The sequence below is a fragment of the Argiope bruennichi genome, chromosome X1, assembly GCF_947563725.1.
Source record: "Argiope bruennichi chromosome X1, qqArgBrue1.1, whole genome shotgun sequence".
Lineage (NCBI taxonomy): Eukaryota > Metazoa > Arthropoda > Arachnida > Araneae > Araneidae > Argiope > Argiope bruennichi.
In genome coordinates this window covers 27,646,580-27,669,773 of record NC_079162.1, presented here as the reverse complement: position 1 = coordinate 27,669,773, position 23,194 = coordinate 27,646,580, and the positions used below count along the sequence as shown (strand labels likewise).

The window sequence follows — 23,194 nt, the reverse complement described above, 5'->3', positions numbered from 1 at the left end:
GTAATATGTTGTATAAAATTCTAACTATATTATTTACTAATTAACGTAACAAACATCGTAATTAAATCGTCTACTTCATAAAATTTCCGCTCTTTAAAAAAATATAAATCTATACATTTAAAAATAATGTTGGTTTGCCATTTATACAAATCACTAGTTTTTGTCTGGTCTTAGTGAAATTTTACACATGAACTTTTCAAATTAATAGAAAAAACACCGTCGACCCTTCAAAGTTCAAAAATTAAGCGAAGTTAAATTTTGACTTTTTTTTCCAGGATATTTATAGTATATCAAAAAAACTAGTTTTACACCATCATATGAATATGATTTACAATAATTTGTTTTATTGTTTACATCGTGTTACTGAGATCTTCATTTCATCACTTATTTCGTTCCAGGTATCTTTTTTTTCTTTTTTTTTGGGGGGGGGAGGGGGTAATGTTTGGATTCCAGGGCAAAGATTTCATTTCGTAAATTTCGGTTAATTTAAATACATTTTCTTCAGACCCAATTAGAATAAAAATGGCCGAAGAAAATCAACAACCAATACCTTGGTTTGTATACATATCCTTTGTGAGCAAAACTGGCAGGATTCATTCGTGAATCTCTTTATAGAACCAAAGGTCCCCAGCCGCAAATACGAATCGCTACTAGTGAGTAGTTTGCGAACATTTCGCCTTACGGATGTGTGCGAGCCTTTAAATGTACTAAATAGCATAAAATAAGACTGCTCCTTCTAGAAACTTTAAATTAGACACCAATATGTGTATCTAGAAAACTTAGACAGGAGTTTCCAATGTTTATGGCTTTTATGATTGATTTTTCTCCTTGAAAGAGAGAAAATTGAGAATTAAACTCTAGAGCCTCAGTAAATGAAAACCAATAAGTGTACTTTTGAGGGAAAATTCTCTTTACAGTTACTAAAAATTGGAAAATTTCCGATTAGGCCCAAGAACGTTATTCTGGAGGTGGCATAATTGGTATTAAACATTAAGAAGTCTGAACTTTCATAGCATTTCGAAAGTATATAGTCAGGAATTCTTAATATTAAATCAATTGTTGATACAAAATTATTAAAGTCATTTTTTCATCTTTTTTTATAGTTTTTTTATAGTTTATAATATATTTATATATAGTTCAAAGAAGCTGGAAATTGATAAAATAAATGATTATAAAATTTCAATGATTTTTAAGAATAAATTTTTGTAAAAAAAAAAATCGAAATACATTACCCTATCGTAAGCCAATATTGCAATATCGAGCACTGTCATATTTCCCCAGTAGGGATCGCGATAATTTAAAATTTCTGATGTTTTCTTCCAGTCCATTTTGTCACATTGTTGAAGAACACCCACCGCTATCTTTTCGAATTCCTAGTAAAAATTGGAATGAATTTCATCTGATTTGCACAGTGCTTTTTAAAAACAAACAAAAAAAATCCACAAATTTTAGTTTTAAAATCACTTTGAAAACCAATTAAAAAATATTACCTTTTTCTTATCGACGTAAATTGATTTTTCTTCATTTTCATAGGACATATTAAGTCTCCAATAAAGTGCAGTTGCAACCACAGCCATTTGCAAAGGTTTTTGAGTTTCGTTCCAAAAGAATAATGCGAGTTCTGTCCTAGGTAAAAGAAAATTAGCGTTTTTGCTGGCATAATAAAATGCTGTTTGTACATGACAAATGATCTAAATTTGATATTAGTAATCTTATTTTATGTATACATTCTATTGCAAGTTTCTGTGTTTGTATGCACGAAATATTTAAGTACCTGTCACTAACATGTAAAGTCGTCTATTTAATCCAGCATTCAAACTTTCAAACACAAACTACGCTTTCTTGCAAATGCAACTTTTCTTACAGCAAACTGCAAATTTTTCGATTTAGAATTGCTGTCATCCTCTACTGTACATTGATTTCATGCTTTTTAAAATGTATGGCATTTTTCTTTTAATGTTGTGTTTATGTGAGATAGATACCAATAAGCAGCATAGTGATGCCTTAATCACAAGAAGAATATGTCATTAATTGCGATGCTTACAGCATTGCTGTATTACAATATTGCTATCTGGACAAATATATATAATATATTGAAGTGACAAAAGTCATAGGATACTCCTAATAATATGTCGGATCTCCTTTTAAGCAACGAAGTGCAACAGCTCGACGTAGCAAGAAAAGAGGCGCTACAGGCGGTGTCGTGTTCTTAGTAGTCAGTCTTCTGCTACTATAGCGCATTAAAGCCAAATTTCGTCGCACGTTTCTAACGGGCACGTTCGTTATTTGTCCCACATTGATTCCTGCCTGCGCTTATTTTACTCACTGTTGCTTGTCTGTTAACACTAACAATTCTATGCGCATGTCACTGGTCTCTGGCATTAAGTGCAGGCGATAGGCCACTGCGTTGTCCATGGTGGGAAGTTATGCCTGAAATTAGGTATGCTCTGCACACTGTTCATATTGTGGATCTTGGGATGTTATAGAATTCTCTCACTATTTCCGAAACGGAATGTCCCATGCATCTAGTTCCAACTGCCATTCCAAGTTCAAAGTTTGTTAATTCCAGTAGTGTGGTTATAATCGCAACATTGACATTTTCACAAGAATCACTTGAACACAAATGAAAGTCCTGTCAATGAGCTGCCCATTTATGCATTCTGTAGGCGATACTGCTGATATCTGTATATTTACATATTGCTATCCCATGACTTTTATCATCTCAGTGTATATATATGACATTATTCTTGATAATTTTAACTTAAAGCAAAAAAATTAGAAATTTAACTTCAGAAACAAAGTAAATCTGGTAAAAAAAATACTTTTTTAGATTAAAAAGTATTTATAAAAATTTAAATTATAATTGGAAGGCATATCATAAAATCTTAAAATACGACAATGAATTTCACTTTTTAAATACTCTAAATACAATTTATCCCATTCAACAACTTGTCACAACTGGCTTCTAAAATAATTGTTGAATTTGGCTTTATTAACATAGCCATCATTCGTTTTTACAATGTACGTTGTGCTATAAATAACAATGAGCTACAAAAATACACTTTAAAAAAGTACATAGTATTTTTCATAAATTATAATGAATGGGGAAAAAACTGGAAAATACTTTGAATAGCACCACCTTAAAACAATAATGGCCCAAATAAAAAGTTCTCTGAAAGGTTGTTCAAAGTGTTCTCCGGATATCCCTGTGGATTCTATTCCTCTTTTGCATGTTATATCCCGTTGATAAATATCATGCCTGTGTTTTCGCATTAGAAAGCTTAGGAAGTTTGAAATATCACGGAGGTTGAAATATTTCTCTTTGTGAGTCAAGTCTTTCAAAACTACTTGAGCCGCTTCATTTTCAGAAATCTGAAAGAAAAAAGTGTATTTTAATAGAAAGAAGCATTGAATGCTTTAAAAAAAAGAAATAATTACTTTTTTTCCTTTACAGGGTGCGTCAGAAAAATCCGGACAAACAATTTTTAATATAGATTGATTAAAAATAAATTAACAAAATGAAACGAATAATAATAACAGACTTTTACTAATAAATTAATTTAATTTGTTTCAAAGCGGCTGCCTTTTGCAGTGAAGCAGAGGCTCAAATTGAAATTTTCTTACACTTATTGAAATTTTCAGCAATGGGCCGCACGTCTTCTACCTTTAATTTATCTCATTCCCGCCGAAGCCATTTCTTTAGAGAGTCTAAACTTTTATGTCGTGTAGTGCAAACTCTAGACTCCAAAATGGATGCAATCATGAGATTGAGATTCGGCGAGTATTGAGTCCACTCTCTAGATGATATCACGTCCGGAAAACGCTCCTTATACTACTCTTCTGTCTTTTTTAGCCTTCTGAGCTGGGGCAGAGTCTTGTTCAAAACTCCCACTTTACATTGCCGAAGTGCGTTTTGGCCCACGGAAATACAACAGCTTCTATAATGTCCCGTTGGCACACTTTTTGATTTATTTTAACGCCCTCATCCACAAAAACCAGAGATGTTTTGCCGCTTGTTCAAATTCTGCCTTAGACCATGACTGACTTTGGCTTTTTGCGATTTTCAACAATTGTTGAAGTGCTTGAAGAGTCTACAGACTAGATCCTATAGTACTAGAAGTTATAAGCTTTTGGACGATAAAGAGCTTCTCATTAGCCAAAAGGAATCTCTCTCAGCGCTGACTTGCAGCCCGTTTCAAAAATTTTCTAAGTCTTTGTAGCCGCACGTGTTTTTCTTCAGTGAGAAACTTAACTTTTTGGAACTTGCAAGGCTTCAGTACAAGCTCTGTTTTTGCCATTCGTTGCACTGATCGGTCCCTTAGCCCCAGTTCACGAGCGATGTTTCTCATGGAAACCCTCGAATTTCATTGAACTCGCTTTATGATTACCTTACGACTATTGAAAGTGTTGACCACACATTTTCATTCACTTCTTGGACATTGATCATCATTGCCAAGTTCTTTGAAACGACAGATTACATCAGACACTGTTCACCGAGGCATATTAAGCAAACGAATAATTTCATACTGTCGTTTTTCTTGCTTAAGCAAACTAAAATAGCATTTTTGCTAGACATCGTAAAATAAACCAAAAAACAATACGTAAACTAAAGCATACATTATAAAATATGTTATAATTGAAGTGGTAGACAAAAAGAAATGAACAAAAATTAAAAAGAAATTAACTTCTGTTCTATGATATAATAACTTTGTCTGAGTTTTTTTGCCGCACCCTGTAGAATAATACTGTACTAAAAACATACCAACGCTTATGTCTCTCTCTGGTAAAACAAGAGTTAATTCTCTAAATTAGAAATTGGAATCCATTCCATCTTGTCTTCTAAAATATGTGGGACAATATTATCTCTTGCGAAAAAGTTTGAAGCCAAAAATAACGGATTTTATTAAATGTAAAAAAAAAACCTTATTTCAGATGCTTTTAACTAGATAGTTCCCTTTTTTTACGCTTACTCTTAAAAATTACACTTGTATTGAATAAACATCATAACTCGATGGTAACTAAAGCTGATAGAGCACAATCAGATTAACAGTATTATAAATGATATCATGTTTCATATATGAAGTATTTAAACAATAATCATTGTTTCAATTCAATTCTGGGCAATAAAATATTTGCATTTAATAAAAATTAAATGCAGCTGATCAAATACAAGGACCTGGGTCAGCATTCCAAATACAGCATTATTCTTGATGATGTAAACGTCGGTACTATCATCTTGATTTTTCAAGAATTATGAATAGTCATAATTATGCATAACATAAATAAGTACTATATTGTAATATCTCAAAAAATTATAAGACGGACAGCAGATTAGAGGATGGCCAGATGACTGAATGTTAATTCATTAAAATATATTTTAATATCTAGGCTTTATTACAGAATATCCAAAATGAAGTGAAAAGATATACATAATGAATATTGAAAATTCCGAGAGATGATTGTTTACTTGGCACCTCTTTCAAATTCTGAGAACTCCGGATTTCCGATGGAGTCTGATAGGCAAAATGCCAGATTATTGAGGGAGACCACTGTAGTTATGTAACTAATTATTTTAATGTCATAAGCAACTGTAGAATAAATAATTTGGTTGGCATTTTCATTTGTACGGTCTTTAACAAATTCGCATACTTAATATTTCTGAATATTTTCCTTAGTGGTAAATTGTGTTATGATCAAGTTCTTTGACATAATAACAAACGTACACGAATAAACGAATCTAAAAGCTAGCATGTATGCTAATTATTCAAATGTTTTCCATTAGGAATATTTTTTCAACGGCTCATTGAGTTAAAACAGTAAATATCTAACAGAATTTTAATTTTTGAAGGCATACGATAGAATACTGTATAATCTAATTATCTTTGAAGATATACAGCTTACACATTCGTTGTAAAGAGTTCTTAGCATTCCAACAGTCAAATAATCTCTCATGACAATCCCACGTTTTAGAAGTAATCGCACAAAGGCAGGCTTGTTGGTAATTAAAGCTGCAGTCATTGCCTCTTCGATGATTTCCAGGGGCCAAGATCCACAATCAGGAAAGAGTTTTTTGGCTACATCGGGACGATTCCAGTGTACAGCTAATAAAAGCTGGTCTCGAAGGGTAGCACCTCTTTTGTCTGTACAAACAAGGAAAAAAAGAATGAAATATGATCTATTACTTAAGTCTTCCAATAAACATTGCAATTTATTATCCACAATGAAACTTCAGATATAAAAATATTAAAAGTTCTGAAAAGAGCTTCTGTAAACAACATTTTTTTTATCAAAAATAAATGTTTTATTAGGAGTAAAAAATATTTAGAGAATGTGATAGAGATGAATATTACTTTCATATGTTGTCTTTATACTTCACAAATTTATATTAAGCAAAAAAATCTGAGTGCTTTAGTAATAGTGTTCATTAACAAGAAAACATTATTTAAGTGTTTGAAGGTTTTCTATGTAATTATCTGAAAGAAATTGCCGCAAATGTAGCAATATGGATTTTACATTATAAATATGTTTTCAAGCTACTCTTTTTATTAATGAACTTCAAACGAAAAATTTAGTAAAATTCATATCCATGTTCTATATTATCGACACACTTTTCCTCATTTTTTGACTAAAAGTATTTCTTTATGTAATATATTCTTACTATTTTGAGTCTGTCAATATTATGCTGGAAAATTTACTACGGGCTTCTACCCTAGAATGCATGAATTATTATTTTTATTATTTCAGTCATTTGAATAAATGCATATAATTTAAGAAAATTATTAATTTTTAATTTTTGTGAAATTTAAAAGAAATCAAAACATGTCAAATATCTATATTATGAATTAAACAATATTCAAGTGAAATAAGTCATAAATTTGAAATAAAAGCGAAAGTCGCTTTTTACGAATATATTTTTTACAATGCAAACATAAAAATATTTTGATATTTTTGTGATAAAACTGTTCATACAACAGCCATCTTGGAATTTTTCCTTCTAGTTTAAATCTAACTCTAGTACCGCTGTTGCCATATATCGGTCTTTTCTACAAATATTTATCAAAAAGCATTTAAGAAGGGATTTCCAAACGCTCATTTTTGTCCTTTGGAACAGTCATGTGAAGCTTACAAATGCAAATAAAAACATGTAGACAAATGGCTACACGATGCACTGTAAGGTTAAAAATTGCTTTATAAGCAGACAACTATTTTTCAATTATTATAATAAAGTGAAGCAAAAATTCCTTGCACAAGGAGATCATTTTGAAGCAAGTTCAAAACCATATATTAAATCATTTTCAATATTTGTATCCCATTTGTAAAATATCTTAATGTTTACTTTTTAAATATACTTACGTTTTATCACAGTTGCAAGAATGTGCAAATCTAAGCTCTCGTTTCCATTTAATTCAAAAACATGAATCTGAAAAGATGAAGAAAATTTCGTAGAAGATACACTATTTCAATATTAAATATGCAATCGCAGCTGAAAAAAATCAGAGCAGCAATAATTCAGCAGCAAACTTATGTAATCAATTCAAATAGCAAAGTTAGAAAAAGAGATTTCGAAGAAACTGAAACTTACTAAATGTTTTTTCTTGCAGCATTTATAAATATCTTTCACTTTGGCATCTAGCATGGGTACGGTGTTTTTGGCGTGTTTTTTAGCGTAAGAATTTAATAAATTCCTTATTAAATCCTTGTCCTCTTCCGCTGCTAGTCTTTCACATCTGTTAACATCAAAACATGCAGAATTATTATATGGGAGATTCTTTTCATTCCTTTATCATTTTAAAATTTTGTTAAGAAATCGAATACCTTGAACCTGTCATATTACAACAAGATATAGCCATGGCTATAATATCAGCTATATCACCAGAACCACAACACAGCAGAACAGGAATTTCTTTATTTAAGCAGAGCAATATCTCATCTATAGAATCCAAATCTCCTCCCAGAACCAATAAGATCGATGGTATTGCCAAACCTAAATAACAACATTTCAGAATATAAAATAGTTATTTTAGTTTATTATATACTTATTTGTATATGCTTGCGTTTAAATAAAGAATTTTTTCCCTTCTTTCTAAGGTTTTTTTAACTAATTTTTTTAAAACTCTCGGATATATCAAATAAAAATATTTGTCGGAAATTTTTACACGTGCTGTTGTCATGTGTAAAAACCAGGGAAGCCTTAGACAAAGTTTTTGCAATTATAAAACCGAAATTTTAAACCGAGCAGATTAAACAGATTAAGATATGTAGTTAATCACATATCAAACTTCCATCACTGAAAATCTCTGTTTATGGAACTTTTTCTAGGAAACATTGGTTTTCGTTAGGAAAACAGTATCTGTATATCGATAAAGGATCTGTATAATTTTTGTTGTCAAGAAGTACTCAAAGATTTCGTTCATAAGAAGGAATATAAATGAAATAAAAGAGCAAGATACAATGATACCGATTCTTACTTCAATAGAAAGTCACAGAAGATCGGAAGTAGTTTACAAAAACAGAATTAATATCTTATAAGTGATTCATTTATTGTCTTTTATTCAACGAAGACGTTTCTAACTTGAAGTAAAGTATTTACTTTAATATCAGTTTAGATCCTAACGAAAATCATAACTATTTGAATAAAAATGAACATTATTTTGAAGTAATTTCGAGAGAAAACTATGTTTTAAAAAAAATATGAAGGACTATTTGTTGAAAAACAAATAAAAATTTAGTTTCGCTTTTTCTATAAGTTTTTTAATACATTGAATATAAATTTACAAATTTCTTAAATATTTGTATATATTAAATCATTTAAACCATCTTCAGTCGTCAAATAATGTATAGATATAATTATTTATAGTAAGAAAATAATAAAAATTCGCAACTTATCAAAATTTTTTAGTTTTAGAATTTCTTTATATCAAACTTTCTTTCAGAAATCTTTAAGTTCGATATATAAAGGTTCGATTGTATTTATAGATATTGTTGTTTTCCAAAATGCTCTATTGGAAAATAGCATATCCTACAGAGATAGTGCATGCCTTGTCTGCAATATATGAAAAAACTTGATTACTTGGAGTGCAATAGAGGATTGCACATTTTGGAGATAAACAGTTCAATAGTTGATAATGTATGCGAGATAATTGTTTTTGGTATATTTGGTCTACGATTATTGCAACAAATATTTCTAGAAATTAGCAGGTTAAATGTTTAACGTTTTCATTTAGATATTTCTAGTTCCAGCAACTGGAAGTGTAACATCTCTTCATCGAAAAATTTTCAATTTAAAATCTTAATATACTACAGACAATGGCATTATACCCATGATAAATAATTTACACTAATGATGTGCAACTCGGTATCATGTGCTTTTACTAAATACTTCGACAGTATAATAAACTGATTGCTCATCCCATTTGCAATCACGTAAATACTTTGTATTTTCAAAATAAATGGATATTGTAATTACAATACTATGCTTTGCATATAATGTGAATTTTTTATCTAAAATTTTCGAGCATACTAGATAAAAAAAAATAATGCACTTTTAACTCAGTGTTCTTAACAGTTAATCACATTATTATTGTATATTTATGTTAATAATAAAAATTCTTTAAATCGGAGAAGAATTTAATAGTTTGAAAATGAATAGCTTTTGTGACAGTTAAGTGAGAAAGTTGAGGTTACCTTCTTCTTCTTTAGTAGCCGATATTTTATGCATGAGCTCTACTCTAAAAGCTTCGGTTCCTTTGCATATACGCTTTGTTCCATCATCCACTAACAAAAAATGAGTGTGACCAGGATTCAGATACGCTCTTCCGCTTTCTAACTTGTGATGCGGTTTAACTTTATATCTCGAATAATGCATCTCCTAGGAAGAAAAATTCCCTTCATTAAAAAAAATGATACATTATAAAACAATTCTTTTTTTGCATGGATACTATAAAAGATATGCTATCATTTTTATTTGGAAATGACTATAGTAGTCTGTTAGTGATCCTGCCGATAAAAACACATTTAACAGCGAAATCTGCTATTACACAATCTATTATACAAAGGATACATATTATATTGTATATATCTATTACTAATAGTGTGTGTGTGTGTGTTGGCGCTCTACAGGTTACACCATTTCATCTACAACTACCAAATTTGGAATATATTTTATTAATATTTTAAAAATACATATTTTCCCCCTAATTTCCAACAATAAATTACATTATTACCCTGATATTCCAACCGTTTTCATTATTTCATAAAATATTTATTAGTGTAATTTTCCTTTAATGTTGAAAGAAAGATTATGTTTACCATCTGTGTAGTTGATAAGACAGATTTAAAAAAATGAAGTTACAATGCAACGAAATTTAGAAGATGGATGGACCGGATAACCTCACCTTGTTTAAACTTTTCCATCTTAAGAAAATTTATTTTAACTTAAGACAAAAACTTAAGACACTTAAGACAATTTTAACTTAAGACAAACTGATTTACTAGCATGGCATTAGAAGGCATTTTTATAATGTTAAAGAAATGTGTGAAAAATATTTTATCGTTCACTAATAAGATCAGGGAAGCTGTAATGCTGATTAGAAATTCTTAATGCATTCATTAAGTTTGCATTCTTTATATAGATTTACAAATGTTTACATATTAGACATACTAACAAGATCAACTTCTCCTATCTAACAATTACTTTATCTTTTTAATAATATGTTGTAAAAAAAGTGTAAGAAAATGAATTAAAATACGTTATTAATAAAATAATAAATGAAGGCTGCATACGTTAATAAATATATTAACAATAAAATAAATTAATTTCCAAATTTACTTTATCGATGTAAACATTTATACTAATAATAAATAAAATATAATTTGCCTTAGGATCCGTGTTAATAAGCAAGTCACTATTTTCTACACATCCCCATTTGGAAACACCAATGCACCGTACAGCATGTATCATCCGTTCTTTCGTGGACACGAGATATTGTCTCTTTCGAACAGCGTCTCCGACAACTTTAACTAATCCATAATTCAGACCACCAGTGAACAACCAAGCGTTTGCTGTCAAAATTGCCTGTAAAAAAAATATGAATTGTCAAAGGAAATCAATTTTTAAGAGAAATAGGTGCTAATTCTTTTATTAGTTCATTAATTTTGAATAGTGAAAAAAAGAAATTTATTCTTATCCTTATTCTAAAAATGTTCTATCAAAAAACTAAAAATTAAATTATCTGTACTATCATAAAAACATGAAAGCATTCTGACGCATATAATCCATCTAAAATGCTTTTATTATCAATAAATAAAACGTCTTAAATTCCGTTTATTATATTATACTCGAAAACGAAATATGTGCATCATAATTAATATATTCTGTATTGCAGTAAATAATGGGTAATAGTACATAACAGAGAATAAAAAGATTTATCATTAATGAAAATTATAACAAATTATATTAACGAATATTTCATCATAATGAATTTCGATATGTTGGGCTATATCACTTTTAATTTCAAGTTTAAGTCAGGTTGAAGCTACAATTGTATTCTATATTTATTTTTAATTAAAGCATTGCTAAAACTCCAGTTTCATATCTTAATATGTCTTGAAAGCCATTAGATATTTAACAGTTTAGTTGGTAATATATAACTTATTTTTAAATAATAATTGCTTAAATTAACTTTTTTGAAATCATTCATGTGATTTCTGTCGCATGGAATATCTAAGAAACTAACCTCTTACTCGAACTGAAATATCTAGCGTAGTAAACTATTAGATAATTGATCTCTTATCCAAGTTTCTTATTTTAAATTTTCAAGAGAGCAGGAATCCAAACTTGCTAACAAATCCTGTGCAGTATTTTTTATACTTTGAATTGGTTGCTCAGTCAGTGATACATAGCTTTCCTTGAAAAATATTATAACGAAAATTGATTTTTTTTCTTTTCATTCTTAATTATGTATTCCAGATTCTTCACAGATGCATGTAATGTATATGTGCTTATACTGGAAATTTCAAACTAGAATTTAATTCCTTCAGCATTCCAAAAAGATTAAACAAGCGCTCTAAATGTGATAGCTAAAAAAATTAGTAAAAAAAGTTGAAACAAAATGTTAAAGCACATACTTGCCTCATCAGAATGAACAACTTTTGCACGAAAAGTTTAAGCTGTCACAACTCAGCCGTTATCTTAAATCTTATATATAGGTCTGAAAACTGTAATAAATATTTATGCCTATAATGATGATTTTAGGCAATTAGATATTTATCAATGACGAAAATTACGTTTTGTTTTTCTCAATTAACCGACAATACGGTGATCTCGCGTTAAAGTTTCGGCATGGAGGTCGGTGAACTACCGGTTCGAGAATAGATTCTGTGGGCGATATGTAACGTGCACGATTAACCAGTTAACTGTGGAATTTTTTTAAAGTCCCTCAAGTCCCACTTTTTAAAGTCAAACGATGGCGCTTATACAAGTCGAACACAACACAATGTAAACAGTTGCAAAATAAATTTAGCAAAGAATTATGATAAAACGAATAAGATTTTACTTTTATTAGATAAAAAAATTACATATCGACTGCACTAAAATGAAGATTTGGACTGAAGTGTATACGCATCGAATGCGCTTAACTGGTTAATATATCTGTAAGAACCTGATATAGGCGAAAAGTTATCTTTCAGCTTGCCTACAATTTTTTTGTTATAAAATTTCTTATTACACAAAGGCTAAATTAAATTAAATACGAACGTTGGAAAAAAAGCTAAGCTTCAACAGAATTAAAGATGAGAAACTTCAACTGAAATTTTTGAGAGAAATACAGTAAAAGTAATATAACCCGTAAAAAATGCCGTGCTTACTTTGACTAGATTATCTCCAAACGTTTCTTTCCACTCGTGATCATCAACAAAGGAAGAAGTGTTGCCAATAACAGAAATAATAAATTGAGGCGGATCAGGTTCATTCATTTTCCAGTAATCTTGCATCAAAGACACCAGGGAATCCAAGCAGTTATCATCAGCAAGTCGGATATACTGCCAATGAAGAAAAAAAATTCCATCATGAATACAAAAATACATATTTTTTATAGTATTGTTTCTTTAAAATATTTTTGTAATGATTCATAGTTGCAGCGCCTCCTTTTTCGATTAATTTTTAACAATTCCGTAATTAATAAAGTATTTTGCCCAGTACATTTTTCACTTGAATAAAAATTTTAATTACACAATTAGCATATCTGATTATACAATTTTGAGCTTAACATTATGTTTAATTTTAATTAATTTAATTAATTTTAATTTTTTTTCAGCATTCTTTGCATACATTCATTTGGATTTACACAATTTCTGTTAGAAAAGTGAATATGATGTGTGCAAGCTTTGTATACATGGATTGCAGAAAAATGTGTCGCATGAAGACAGATTCGATATTTAGTATTCTTGGGAAAAAATTTTTCGTTTTTCCCGAATGGTCTTTAAATTTGTGCCAAATAATGAAAACTTTACACTTTAACTACCAGGTAAATTTACTGTTTTTCACAGCTGTAATTCGTGAGGTATATGTCTTTCATTGCAAAATTAATCTGTTAAAATTTAAATTCGTTGAAAATTTACAAATTCAGTCGTAGGATATTTTAAAATACTTTCTTCATGAAAATTTACATCAAAATATGAGCTGAAAATGTTCTTGGGAACATTTATGTATCTTATCATGGAATGCATGCTCCATTTAAAATTCCACAAACATGCATTCAAAAGACTTCAATGTTTTAAAGTATAAGAGAATGTAATCTTACCTTTGCTGGCTTCAGAAGCCCGAATCCATCCATTTGAAACTCAATCTTCCCATACGCGTTTGTTGGATAACTTTTAATTCTGGGTCCTTCATTTGCTGGGGGAACTTTGTGTCTGTCAACTGTGCCAGGTAGAATACTTTCAAACACAGCTCGTGCTCTATGCTCTTTAAAAGTTCCACCGCATACGCAATTCCTGTTAAAGATAAAAAATATAAACTATGGTCTTATAGACTTTGAAACAATTCTAAAATTGTTAATTTTCTTTCTATCGGAAATTACTCTTCAGCTACTTCTGTAATAAATATTCGAGATAAGTAAATATCTTTTCCCATTAGATAACAAAGTAATATCTCTTTTATTACGATTCTTTTCATTTGAATCTCACGAAATTTTTTTTATTTAAAGATTTGTTTCGAATATGATAAAGTAAACGGAAAGAGTGGTCTCCTGAAACTTTCTCGCATACTCTCCAGTCAAGATCTTATCCCCCTACCTTCTCAATAAATTGTGTCATTCCCTGTATGATATTGGCGAACAATAATTACGAATTATAAGTTTTTAGCATATATTTAGCATTTCTACTGACTCTATCATGCTAATGTGCACTTTTAATGCGGTTTTTTTTCTACCAAAATTTGACATGGATCTACACTTGTAGTCAAAGATTACATACCGAATTTCATTGACTTAAGTCACTACATTTGAGTTGGTGTATTTCCATATGTGCGAAATGACATATCGATGGTCAACCAACTCTTAAAGAGATTTGATTCAAAAGTTGATAAGGATCTACATTTTAAACACTAAATCTGTGCACCAAATTTTATTTGTCTAACTTTTTAAGTTCCGAGGTTATCGGGTTCTCTTGTACTCGAACTGCAAGACAGCCTTCCTCTGAATGGAATTCTTTCAAAATTTGATAGAAATATAAAAATGTGGTCAAAAGTCCTCATACCGAATTTCATACGTCTATATCAAAACGTTTTTGTGATAGACATTTTTCGTGTTCTTCAAACAAATAAACATAATGTCAAAAATATTTTTTTTCGAACTCGGAGAGGTGTAAAATGTGGAGAATCATCAAAATCTCCAATTCGAATATTTTGATGGTTATAACGTATACGAGAAAATAAAAATGGTAAATTTAAAGATTTAAATGAACCTGAAGAATTCTTTCTTTATTCATTTCTTACATTTTATCTATATATCGTCATGTTGATATGATTTGCGTCATTAATTCTTGAAAAGGTTAGCCGCTGACTAGTCGGCTGATGCTAGAGTTTCTTTAAGTGTTTCATTTATGTTTAAACTTTTCAAGGAATTTCTTGGGTCGTTTCTTATAAAAATTGTTAACTTTTGAAAATTGGTGGTTATCTTGTATATTATCATTCCTTAATGTTTTGGAGATCTTTGATGTAAAGGGTGAAACATAAATGATGAATTTTGTGCATCATTAATTTATTGCTTGATAAAAATAATTCTGTTTTGAATTTTCTTAAAATTTTTTTGTATGTTATTCCAATATATATTCTTTCTTTTACATCAATGATTTTTCTGAATAATTGTCTTGCAGATTCTTTCACTATGAATAACATATTGATTGGCATTTGTTTGGTATACAGTTAAATCAATCTTTTTTTTTTTTTTTTGCATGTGTTTATGAAATTTTTCTACTATTCTATTTTACTTTTATTCGTACGTAAGAATGTGTTTATCGGCGATTAGGCTAAAACTGGTTTCTTCAATTTGGGTTATGTCGTTAAATTTAAGTTCAGTACCTAATAGTTATGAGAGAGTAATAGCTTAGAACCTTCTCAAACTTGAATGTTTTTGTATGAGAAATTTACGAGAGAAAAAAAAAATTTCTGCGTGTCATACTTACGGTTGTTGCGGAGCCGGTTCAAAGATAGTACACTCCTTTCTAGTAAAGTTTTCTGTGAGAAATTGAAAAACATAGGGATGGATCTGCAAGATATTAAGAAAGACATATTCCGTATTGTGAAACATCTACTCAATGTAAAAATTGTTCCAATGGATGGAAATTAATTAAAGCTACTTTAAAATGAATGTGAAAGAATATTTTATTTAAATAATGAAATAAAATTCATTATTATTTCACCTCTGTCATAGACGAGTATCTGTTCGATCTCCAAAGTTTCTCTGTATCCGGCGTGATATTTCCCCCATTTTCAGCATCGCTATCTTTCCCATTGTCGATGCATAAGCAGTCACTGAAAAGAAAATTCAATGCATAAACTAAAACAAAGGAAATTTATCACCTTAAAACCTCATAGCATCATAAATCTGATGATTAGTCCTATGGAAAGTTTTTTTTAATCTAATTCCTAATACATTTCAGTTTACCTTTGAAAACTGTTGAACCTCTATGTGACGAACTTGGCTATTTCTGGAGAAAAATTCGATGTGTAGAAATTTTGATACATAGAAATATTTGTATACAGAATACATGCTGCAAAATTTTCACCATTTTCTTGCTAAAAATATTTTTTGCTTAGTTTAATTTTTAGAACTAAAGAAGTCTTAAAAGAATTTAAGTATCAAAGCAATATAATTTTAAAATGATTTTTCAAAATTTTGATCTGTACTTATCAAAATTTTATTTTAACAATTGGTCGTGTTATTTTGGTAGTAAGATTTCGGCTTCTGAACTGAAGGGTTCCAAGTTCTAGATTGATTCCACCCAATGACCGCCGTTGTATCGAATCTGGTGCAAGCAAATCTATCGGCTCAAATGCTTTACCTTTGATGAGATGAGGAAGTCTGAAAAGAGAATGTCATGACAGATGCCATCTTCGTTATCTGACCGTTATTCAGAATTAAGAGATCCATTTCGAAATAACCTTAATGTTCTGTACTTTGTGTTCTATACTAACTTTACCTACTTAGAGTTCTATAACTTTTTTGTCAAGTCTTTCATTTTTTATTACGTCTTTTATTACTCTGAACTTCTCCTTGATAATGAAAGTTTTCTGTTTAGAAGACGTATTCACATCAAGAAATGTAAAGCTAAATTGAATTTTAAATAAATAACTCCCTACAAGGTAACAAATAAAATCATAGATATGAATCACTGGAGAGTGTTCATTGCTTCTTCGTAAACGACTTCCAGTTCTTCCGAAAATTTCTATTATAATAAGAATAGGTGAAATTATTTTATATATAATTTCATTCATACTCCTTCTTATTAAAGAAATCAAAGGTCACTTTTTAATTTTTATTAAATGTACAATATATTATTTTGTTCGGTTTATAGAAATTTTGTTCGATATATACAATTTCATTTTCTATTGAAAATCCATGAATCTTTAAAAAAAAGATTAGATCTGTTAGATATCTTCGAAACATAAGGGCTCTGCTGTATAATCTAATTATGAGAAAAAGAAAAAAAATATGGCATGAATGGCTCGAATTTCTTAAATAAATTAGTTTTAAAAGTTTTTGATTATAAGAAAGTTTATTTGAAATTTTTAGTTGAATAGATACCAAAAACGTATGTTAATGTAAAAATATATATCAATGTTATATTTTCTAAATATTTTGATTTCAATAATGAAAAACTTGCTTTTCAAACATTCTGTGAATAGTCACAAATTTTAAAAAGTGTTTATAAAAACTTCTTAAAATGTATTCAAAATCTTCATACTGGAAAAGCAATGGATACGCATGTAAAATAATTTTTTTTTTTATTAAGCTTTTATCTTTTTGCGGGGCACTTTTAATATAAGTATTTGTAAATCCAGACTTAAAGATTCGGGATTAAAAAAGATATTCCAGAAAATAAAATCTGAAAAAAGAATTTAATCTCTATATTATTACGTTTTAACAGTAAACACAGTTGGAATTACAGTTCTTTAATTTAAGCTATAGTTAAATCGTGATCTATGCTTAAGCCTTGAAGTTTTTGTGAATCATTGTCATTTAGGTCTATAAAGTCAAAACCATCATAAAATTCGACACATTCAAAATTAAATGCATTTCTTTTGTGAATATTTGCTAGTTAAATTTTCGCAAAGTATTAAAAGTTATTTCATTCGCAAATTCTGCGACCTGCTTCGTTTGAGCTTTTGAGCAAACATTATAAAACATTTTAGTTGTATTTATCATTTAGTACAAATTCTAGTAACTATCATCTTTACGTGACATGCGAAATAATAAAATGACAACGTCTAATTCTTACAGTAGAAATTTTTAATTATAATAATTGCATCCTGTATTTTATATATTACGATAACAAAACAAAATTGTATTTCCTTTCAGAATATTAACTTCTGATTGTAATAAAGTACAATTATGAAATAGCCTTGATTTAAATATTCAAGCTTTTCACAATTTTAATAAATTTTTTACAGATACTGTATTATTGTCGATAAATATTCTTTAATCATAAAAGAAATCTTCATATTCATCTTAATTAAGAGTTAAAATAACATTCAGTTCTACTGAAACTTTAAAACCCGATAACTGTCTTTATAAGTTTTAAAAAATCCTCAAGATAAATACGTATTTATTTTAGTTATTGAAATAAAGTAGAGTAATGATAAAAGAAAAAATGAAGAGTAAATTCGTACCACATTTTTGCAGCTAGTTCCAAAACAGATTTTCAAGGTGGAATTTCTCTGAATTTCTCCATTGATTAAAAGGGGCTAAAGAAAAATTGTTTTTATTAACATAAAATATTTTAATAACAAAATATTAACAATTATAACAGCATATTAACGCATTAACAATGTCAGAACTTACATTACTGCAAAAAGTTATCAGGGAAAACAGTCGTTGAATTTCTAGAAACTTAATTTTTTTTTTCAAATTTAATTGTTGCAGCAGAAGAGAGAAAGAAAAATAGAAAACATAATTTATGCACATTGATGTAATTTGATATGGATTTGTTATAAACATTTAAAGAATGTGCGGAAGAACAAATGACGGATTAGAGCATTTGTGGTCGTTGGCAAATGATGAAGCTCCTAATTTAATTGACTGGACTGTTTGACTTCACATCTCAACTGATTTTTAACTTAACTTGCTAACGAGTTATTTTATGTTAATCCTTTTTGTTTTAGTAGCTTCATGAAAATGTTTATACTATTACTTATTTATTATGATATAGGGTTCTATGACATTCATATTTTACACGATGTCATTTTAGCAAATTTAGTGTTTACAAATATCGCAATAACAAAGGGAACGAAATGAAATATGAATCTTATCAATTATGCTTGACAAAATGTTAATAATATTTGTTTGTTTTTTATAAATTGATTTTTTTTGGTACTGGACTAAAACATTATTTAAATCGATCTCATCTGATTGCATACCTCATCTGATTACTCGGAAATCCGCAATTGGGAGAACGAAATTATGGAGGATGAAGAAAGTAACATAAATATTCATAGACATTGCACATTTATTTAATCGAAAATAAAAATAAAAACTTTTAAAAATTACTTTTATCATTGCATCGAAAAGAGGGAAATGATATTCTTATGAAAAATATAAGGGTAAAAAAAAGCCCTTATAGCATCAGGCGCAGAAACCGATAGAAAAACGCTGTAAGCCACAATAAAATCATTAGAAACCAAAAATCTCAAATAATTGTTGTATAAAAATACATAATACATGCGATTATGATTTTAAATTAGTTTTTCCGTCTTCGCCTCATGTTTTTGTGATTTTTGTTTTGTCCTCCTTCCCGAGTTTTCATTAAAAAAAACTCCGTTTTTTAACAAAATGACAAGATTGTGATATGAAAACAGATGGCGCCACATATATAGGATCAAAATTAAATTATATATTATATTTAGAATAAATCTGTTTGAAAATAAAAAGTGCATTGTCCTGAAAAATATATAAGCATATATAAATCAAAAACTCTAGTATACCAGAAACTGGGTGAAAAAATCGCATAAAGTAATCCTAATTTTACTTTTTTATCTGAAGAATTAAAATTTTAATCGCATAGAGATTTAAAAAACATACGTCATGAAAATATCTTTCTTGAAATATTTGAAATTTTTTTCATCTCTATCAATATGTTGTATATTAGCTAATGTCTATTAAAACGGAAAAATTCAATTGTGAATCTTCTTTTTATAATAACTGTGTATGAACATTCCAGAAGAAAAAAACGATACGAGTTATCATCTGATTGATGTTATCTATATCTTTCTTAGAAGCAGTTTTGTAAATATGTTTCTGATTGTAACATACTAGTTATTATCTAATATCCGTGTCTTTGCGTGTTCAGAATGTATTTGATTGACTCAAACTGAAATGAATCATTGATTTCAATGATCTCAGAGTGTTTTTAGAAAAAGACTTCAAAATATCAAGAGGGCTTAATCTCCGTTCCTCAAAATAATCATTTCAATAAAATACTCTATTAATTTCATGATCGATAAAAAATAATGAGAAATCTTTTTTCTAGCAAAAGTTTCTCTTTTAAATTAAAACATGTTAATAAAGGTAAGGCAATTTACCATTTCCATATTTATTTACAAAAATACCTCATTTCGAAATTATATATTAAAAAAAAATCTCAATAGATACTCTCATTCCAAATCTTACATCCTCATGAATTGGAAAAAAAATTAATAAGTATGATGAAAAATAATTATCTTTGCTAAGATGAGATATGTAGTTTAAATAATAAGCTTATTCTGATATATGATTAGTTTTATATGTCTACAGTTTGAACTTCGGCAGATGTTAGACAGCTCTCTAACTTTTTTGTATTATTCTCTCTTCCTTTAAAAGAAAGCTTGATTTATCATCGTTTTAGATGGAAACATACGTTTTCATAGATATGAGCTAAAATGTTTTGGTATAATGCAATTTAAGTCATAATATTTATTAAATTTTAAAATGTAGCTTCTAAGAGAAGGAAATAATTTCTATAGCAATTCAAGGATAATTAGCCTCTTTCAAGTCTTTGAGGCTGTATAATTTGTAATTATGCTTATGATGCTCGAAAAAATAAACTATAAAGATAATTACTTTTCCAATGAACAACATTCGGGTAAAGAAAACTCCTTGCTTCTTTAGATAAATTGGACTCTGATTGTTTCGGATATTCATTTAATTATCAGTTAGCGGGAGTTTTCGCCCTTTCATTGTCAGGTGATCTACTCTGACATTCTTTGTAACTAAAAAGATTGTACCCCATCCCTGATATATCGTCCGGGGGGTAATCGGAATAACACGGTGGCCACGAATAGTAAATTCAGGCTTGCCAACACTTTACACTAGCAATCATGCAATGACCATCATAAAAAGGTATAACCCGTCTTCGGCGATAAGCTGGTTATCCACGTAACACCACCATTATTGAGTACTTTAGAGACGAGACACGTTTTGTGTAAAGCATCATAATTCAGTTTAGAAAATCTAGTACGCGCTTCTACCTCTTGTCCTTGGTAAACCGAATCTAAAATATGAGGTAGATCTATAATTTTAATATCAAGACAGCTTATCGAATTTCATATATTTAGCTTATTGCATTTTTGAGCTATCACGTTCACATATCCTTGAATAGACAAACAGTCAACGCTTTGACGAATTTGATTGGAAACTTTATATGCATCCACAAATCTGATGACTGATAGACAATTTCTCGTAGGCAGAATTCCGTTCAAATTTTGACAGAAATCTGCAAATTTGCACAGCATTGCGTCCTTCTGTCCTATGGCTCCAAACTAAAGACATTAAAAAGTAAGAATTTAAAAAATGTGTTTGGGCAAGGATCTAAAACGTGGGGACCTGCCGAATTGGAAATTTTTTTTGGAGATTGCATTAATTTCTGATACCATATTTTCTACGTGAGAAAGTTTCAAAGTAAGATGATATTATTTTTCTTAAGAAATTGCCAGCTGCATTAATTTTTTAATGCAAATATTTTGCTATTAATAAAATTGCAGGTTAATTAAATTTTTTTAAAAACAAATATCCTTTTATAAAAATCTCATTCCAAAGCATTGACATCCTATTAAAAACATGTCGAAAATACTAAATCTCAAAAATAGCTAATACTTAATTTAAGCTTAACAGCCTATTTCAAATTTTAAAGAAAACACTTCACATTACTCTAAATAGCCCAACTTAGGTTATATATCTAGAAATATATTCTCTAATCTAAGTTGAATTATTATCGAATCTTATTCACTTACTATTAAATCTATGTAGAATTACTTTCAATGCAGAAAGGACTTTTATCTGAGCCTCTTTCAGAGGCTTTTGAATAATTAAAGGTTCACCAATCCATTTAAATTCACAATAAATTATTCTTTCGAAGTTTACGCGAGGTGACATGTATCCAATAATTCACTGAGTAAGAATGCCAGTTGTTTTGGTGGACTTTATAAAAAAACGTCGTTTGTCTTTATTAAGAATAAAGATTCAAAATTTTTAAACTTTTTTATGAAAAATCTCCAAAAATTAAATCGCTTATTTGGCTTAATACTTTTTAAGATGAGGAGAGCTAAGTGGGTAATGATTTTCTATCCCAAATCCATTTTGAGTGTAAGTTCTTTTACTAGATATAAATTTCCTCTTTCATATTATTTTAATATATCAAAGAGGGCCACGGTGGCCTGGTGGTAAACTGTTGGCTTCGAAACCGGTGGGTTTCAGGTTCGAGATCCGGTTACATCGAAGAACCGTCGTGTAAGTGGATCTGGTGCACGTTAAATCCGTCAGGACCAAATGTTCTCCCGCTGGTGAAGTGTGGAAGTTTGGAGAGGAGGTGCCACCTCAGGTATCATCCTCGTCATTTGAAAATTACGAGGTCCGTCTCAAAATAGCCCAAGTGTGGCTTTAAGAAACTGGACGTTAATATAATTAAACTAAACAAATTAATACATCAAAGTGTCCAACGGACCTTGCTCTTTAAAGTTATGTATGCATAAAGCTTCTTGAAAATTATCATTATCAGGGGTGGGGGAAACTGAGATTATATGCAAAATTCAGAAGTGTGAAATATGACTTCTGGTCTTTACGCAACAGTCGCAAGCTTTGAACGAGAGAAAGTTCCCCATTAAATATTTGCATATAAAATATGGTTTAGATTTTTATTCCTAGTGATGAAAGTTTCTAAGCAAGATCTAAAGATTAAGAGAAAGTGTTAAGAATCATATTATTCTACGAATTAAACAATAAATAAAATAAAATTATTGAGGTCATAATAAAGAGATTTGGATCAACTCATCCACAAGGTCTTTATTGAACCGTTTCAATGAATGAAAATTGTCGAGCTCTGTATACAGAACATTTAAGAAAAATCAGCTCCAACTTGGACAGTTTACTACATCCAAATTCGCCAACAACGAATACGTCAAAAAAAATCATATAAACAAAATAAATTTCAGTTATATATTCATGTT

At 29.4% G+C, this 23,194-nt stretch overlaps 1 protein-coding gene across 1 annotated transcript in view; it reads right to left on the bottom strand.

Moving 5' to 3' along the window:
* LOC129958667 (transient receptor potential cation channel subfamily M member 1-like) overlaps positions 1 to 18,465 on the bottom strand; it is a 31,719-nt gene extending 13,254 nt beyond the window's left edge. Inside the window, exons 1-14 of the mRNA XM_056071293.1 lie at positions 18,389 to 18,465; positions 15,919 to 16,030; positions 15,682 to 15,764; positions 13,800 to 13,992; positions 12,865 to 13,038; positions 10,877 to 11,074; positions 9,685 to 9,868; positions 7,816 to 7,984; positions 7,583 to 7,727; positions 7,354 to 7,420; positions 5,902 to 6,140; positions 3,140 to 3,372; positions 1,491 to 1,626; positions 1,233 to 1,373 (exon numbers count right to left, since the gene is read on the bottom strand). Coding sequence (XP_055927268.1) covers positions 1,233 to 1,373; positions 1,491 to 1,626; positions 3,140 to 3,372; positions 5,902 to 6,140; positions 7,354 to 7,420; positions 7,583 to 7,727; positions 7,816 to 7,984; positions 9,685 to 9,868; positions 10,877 to 11,074; positions 12,865 to 13,038; positions 13,800 to 13,992; positions 15,682 to 15,764; positions 15,919 to 16,030; positions 18,389 to 18,393 — 2,079 coding nt within the window. The 5' untranslated portion in view covers positions 18,394 to 18,465. The remainder of the gene's footprint in view (positions 1 to 1,232; positions 1,374 to 1,490; positions 1,627 to 3,139; positions 3,373 to 5,901; positions 6,141 to 7,353; positions 7,421 to 7,582; positions 7,728 to 7,815; positions 7,985 to 9,684; positions 9,869 to 10,876; positions 11,075 to 12,864; positions 13,039 to 13,799; positions 13,993 to 15,681; positions 15,765 to 15,918; positions 16,031 to 18,388) is intronic.
* Positions 18,466 to 23,194: the final 4,729 nt, after the last annotated feature.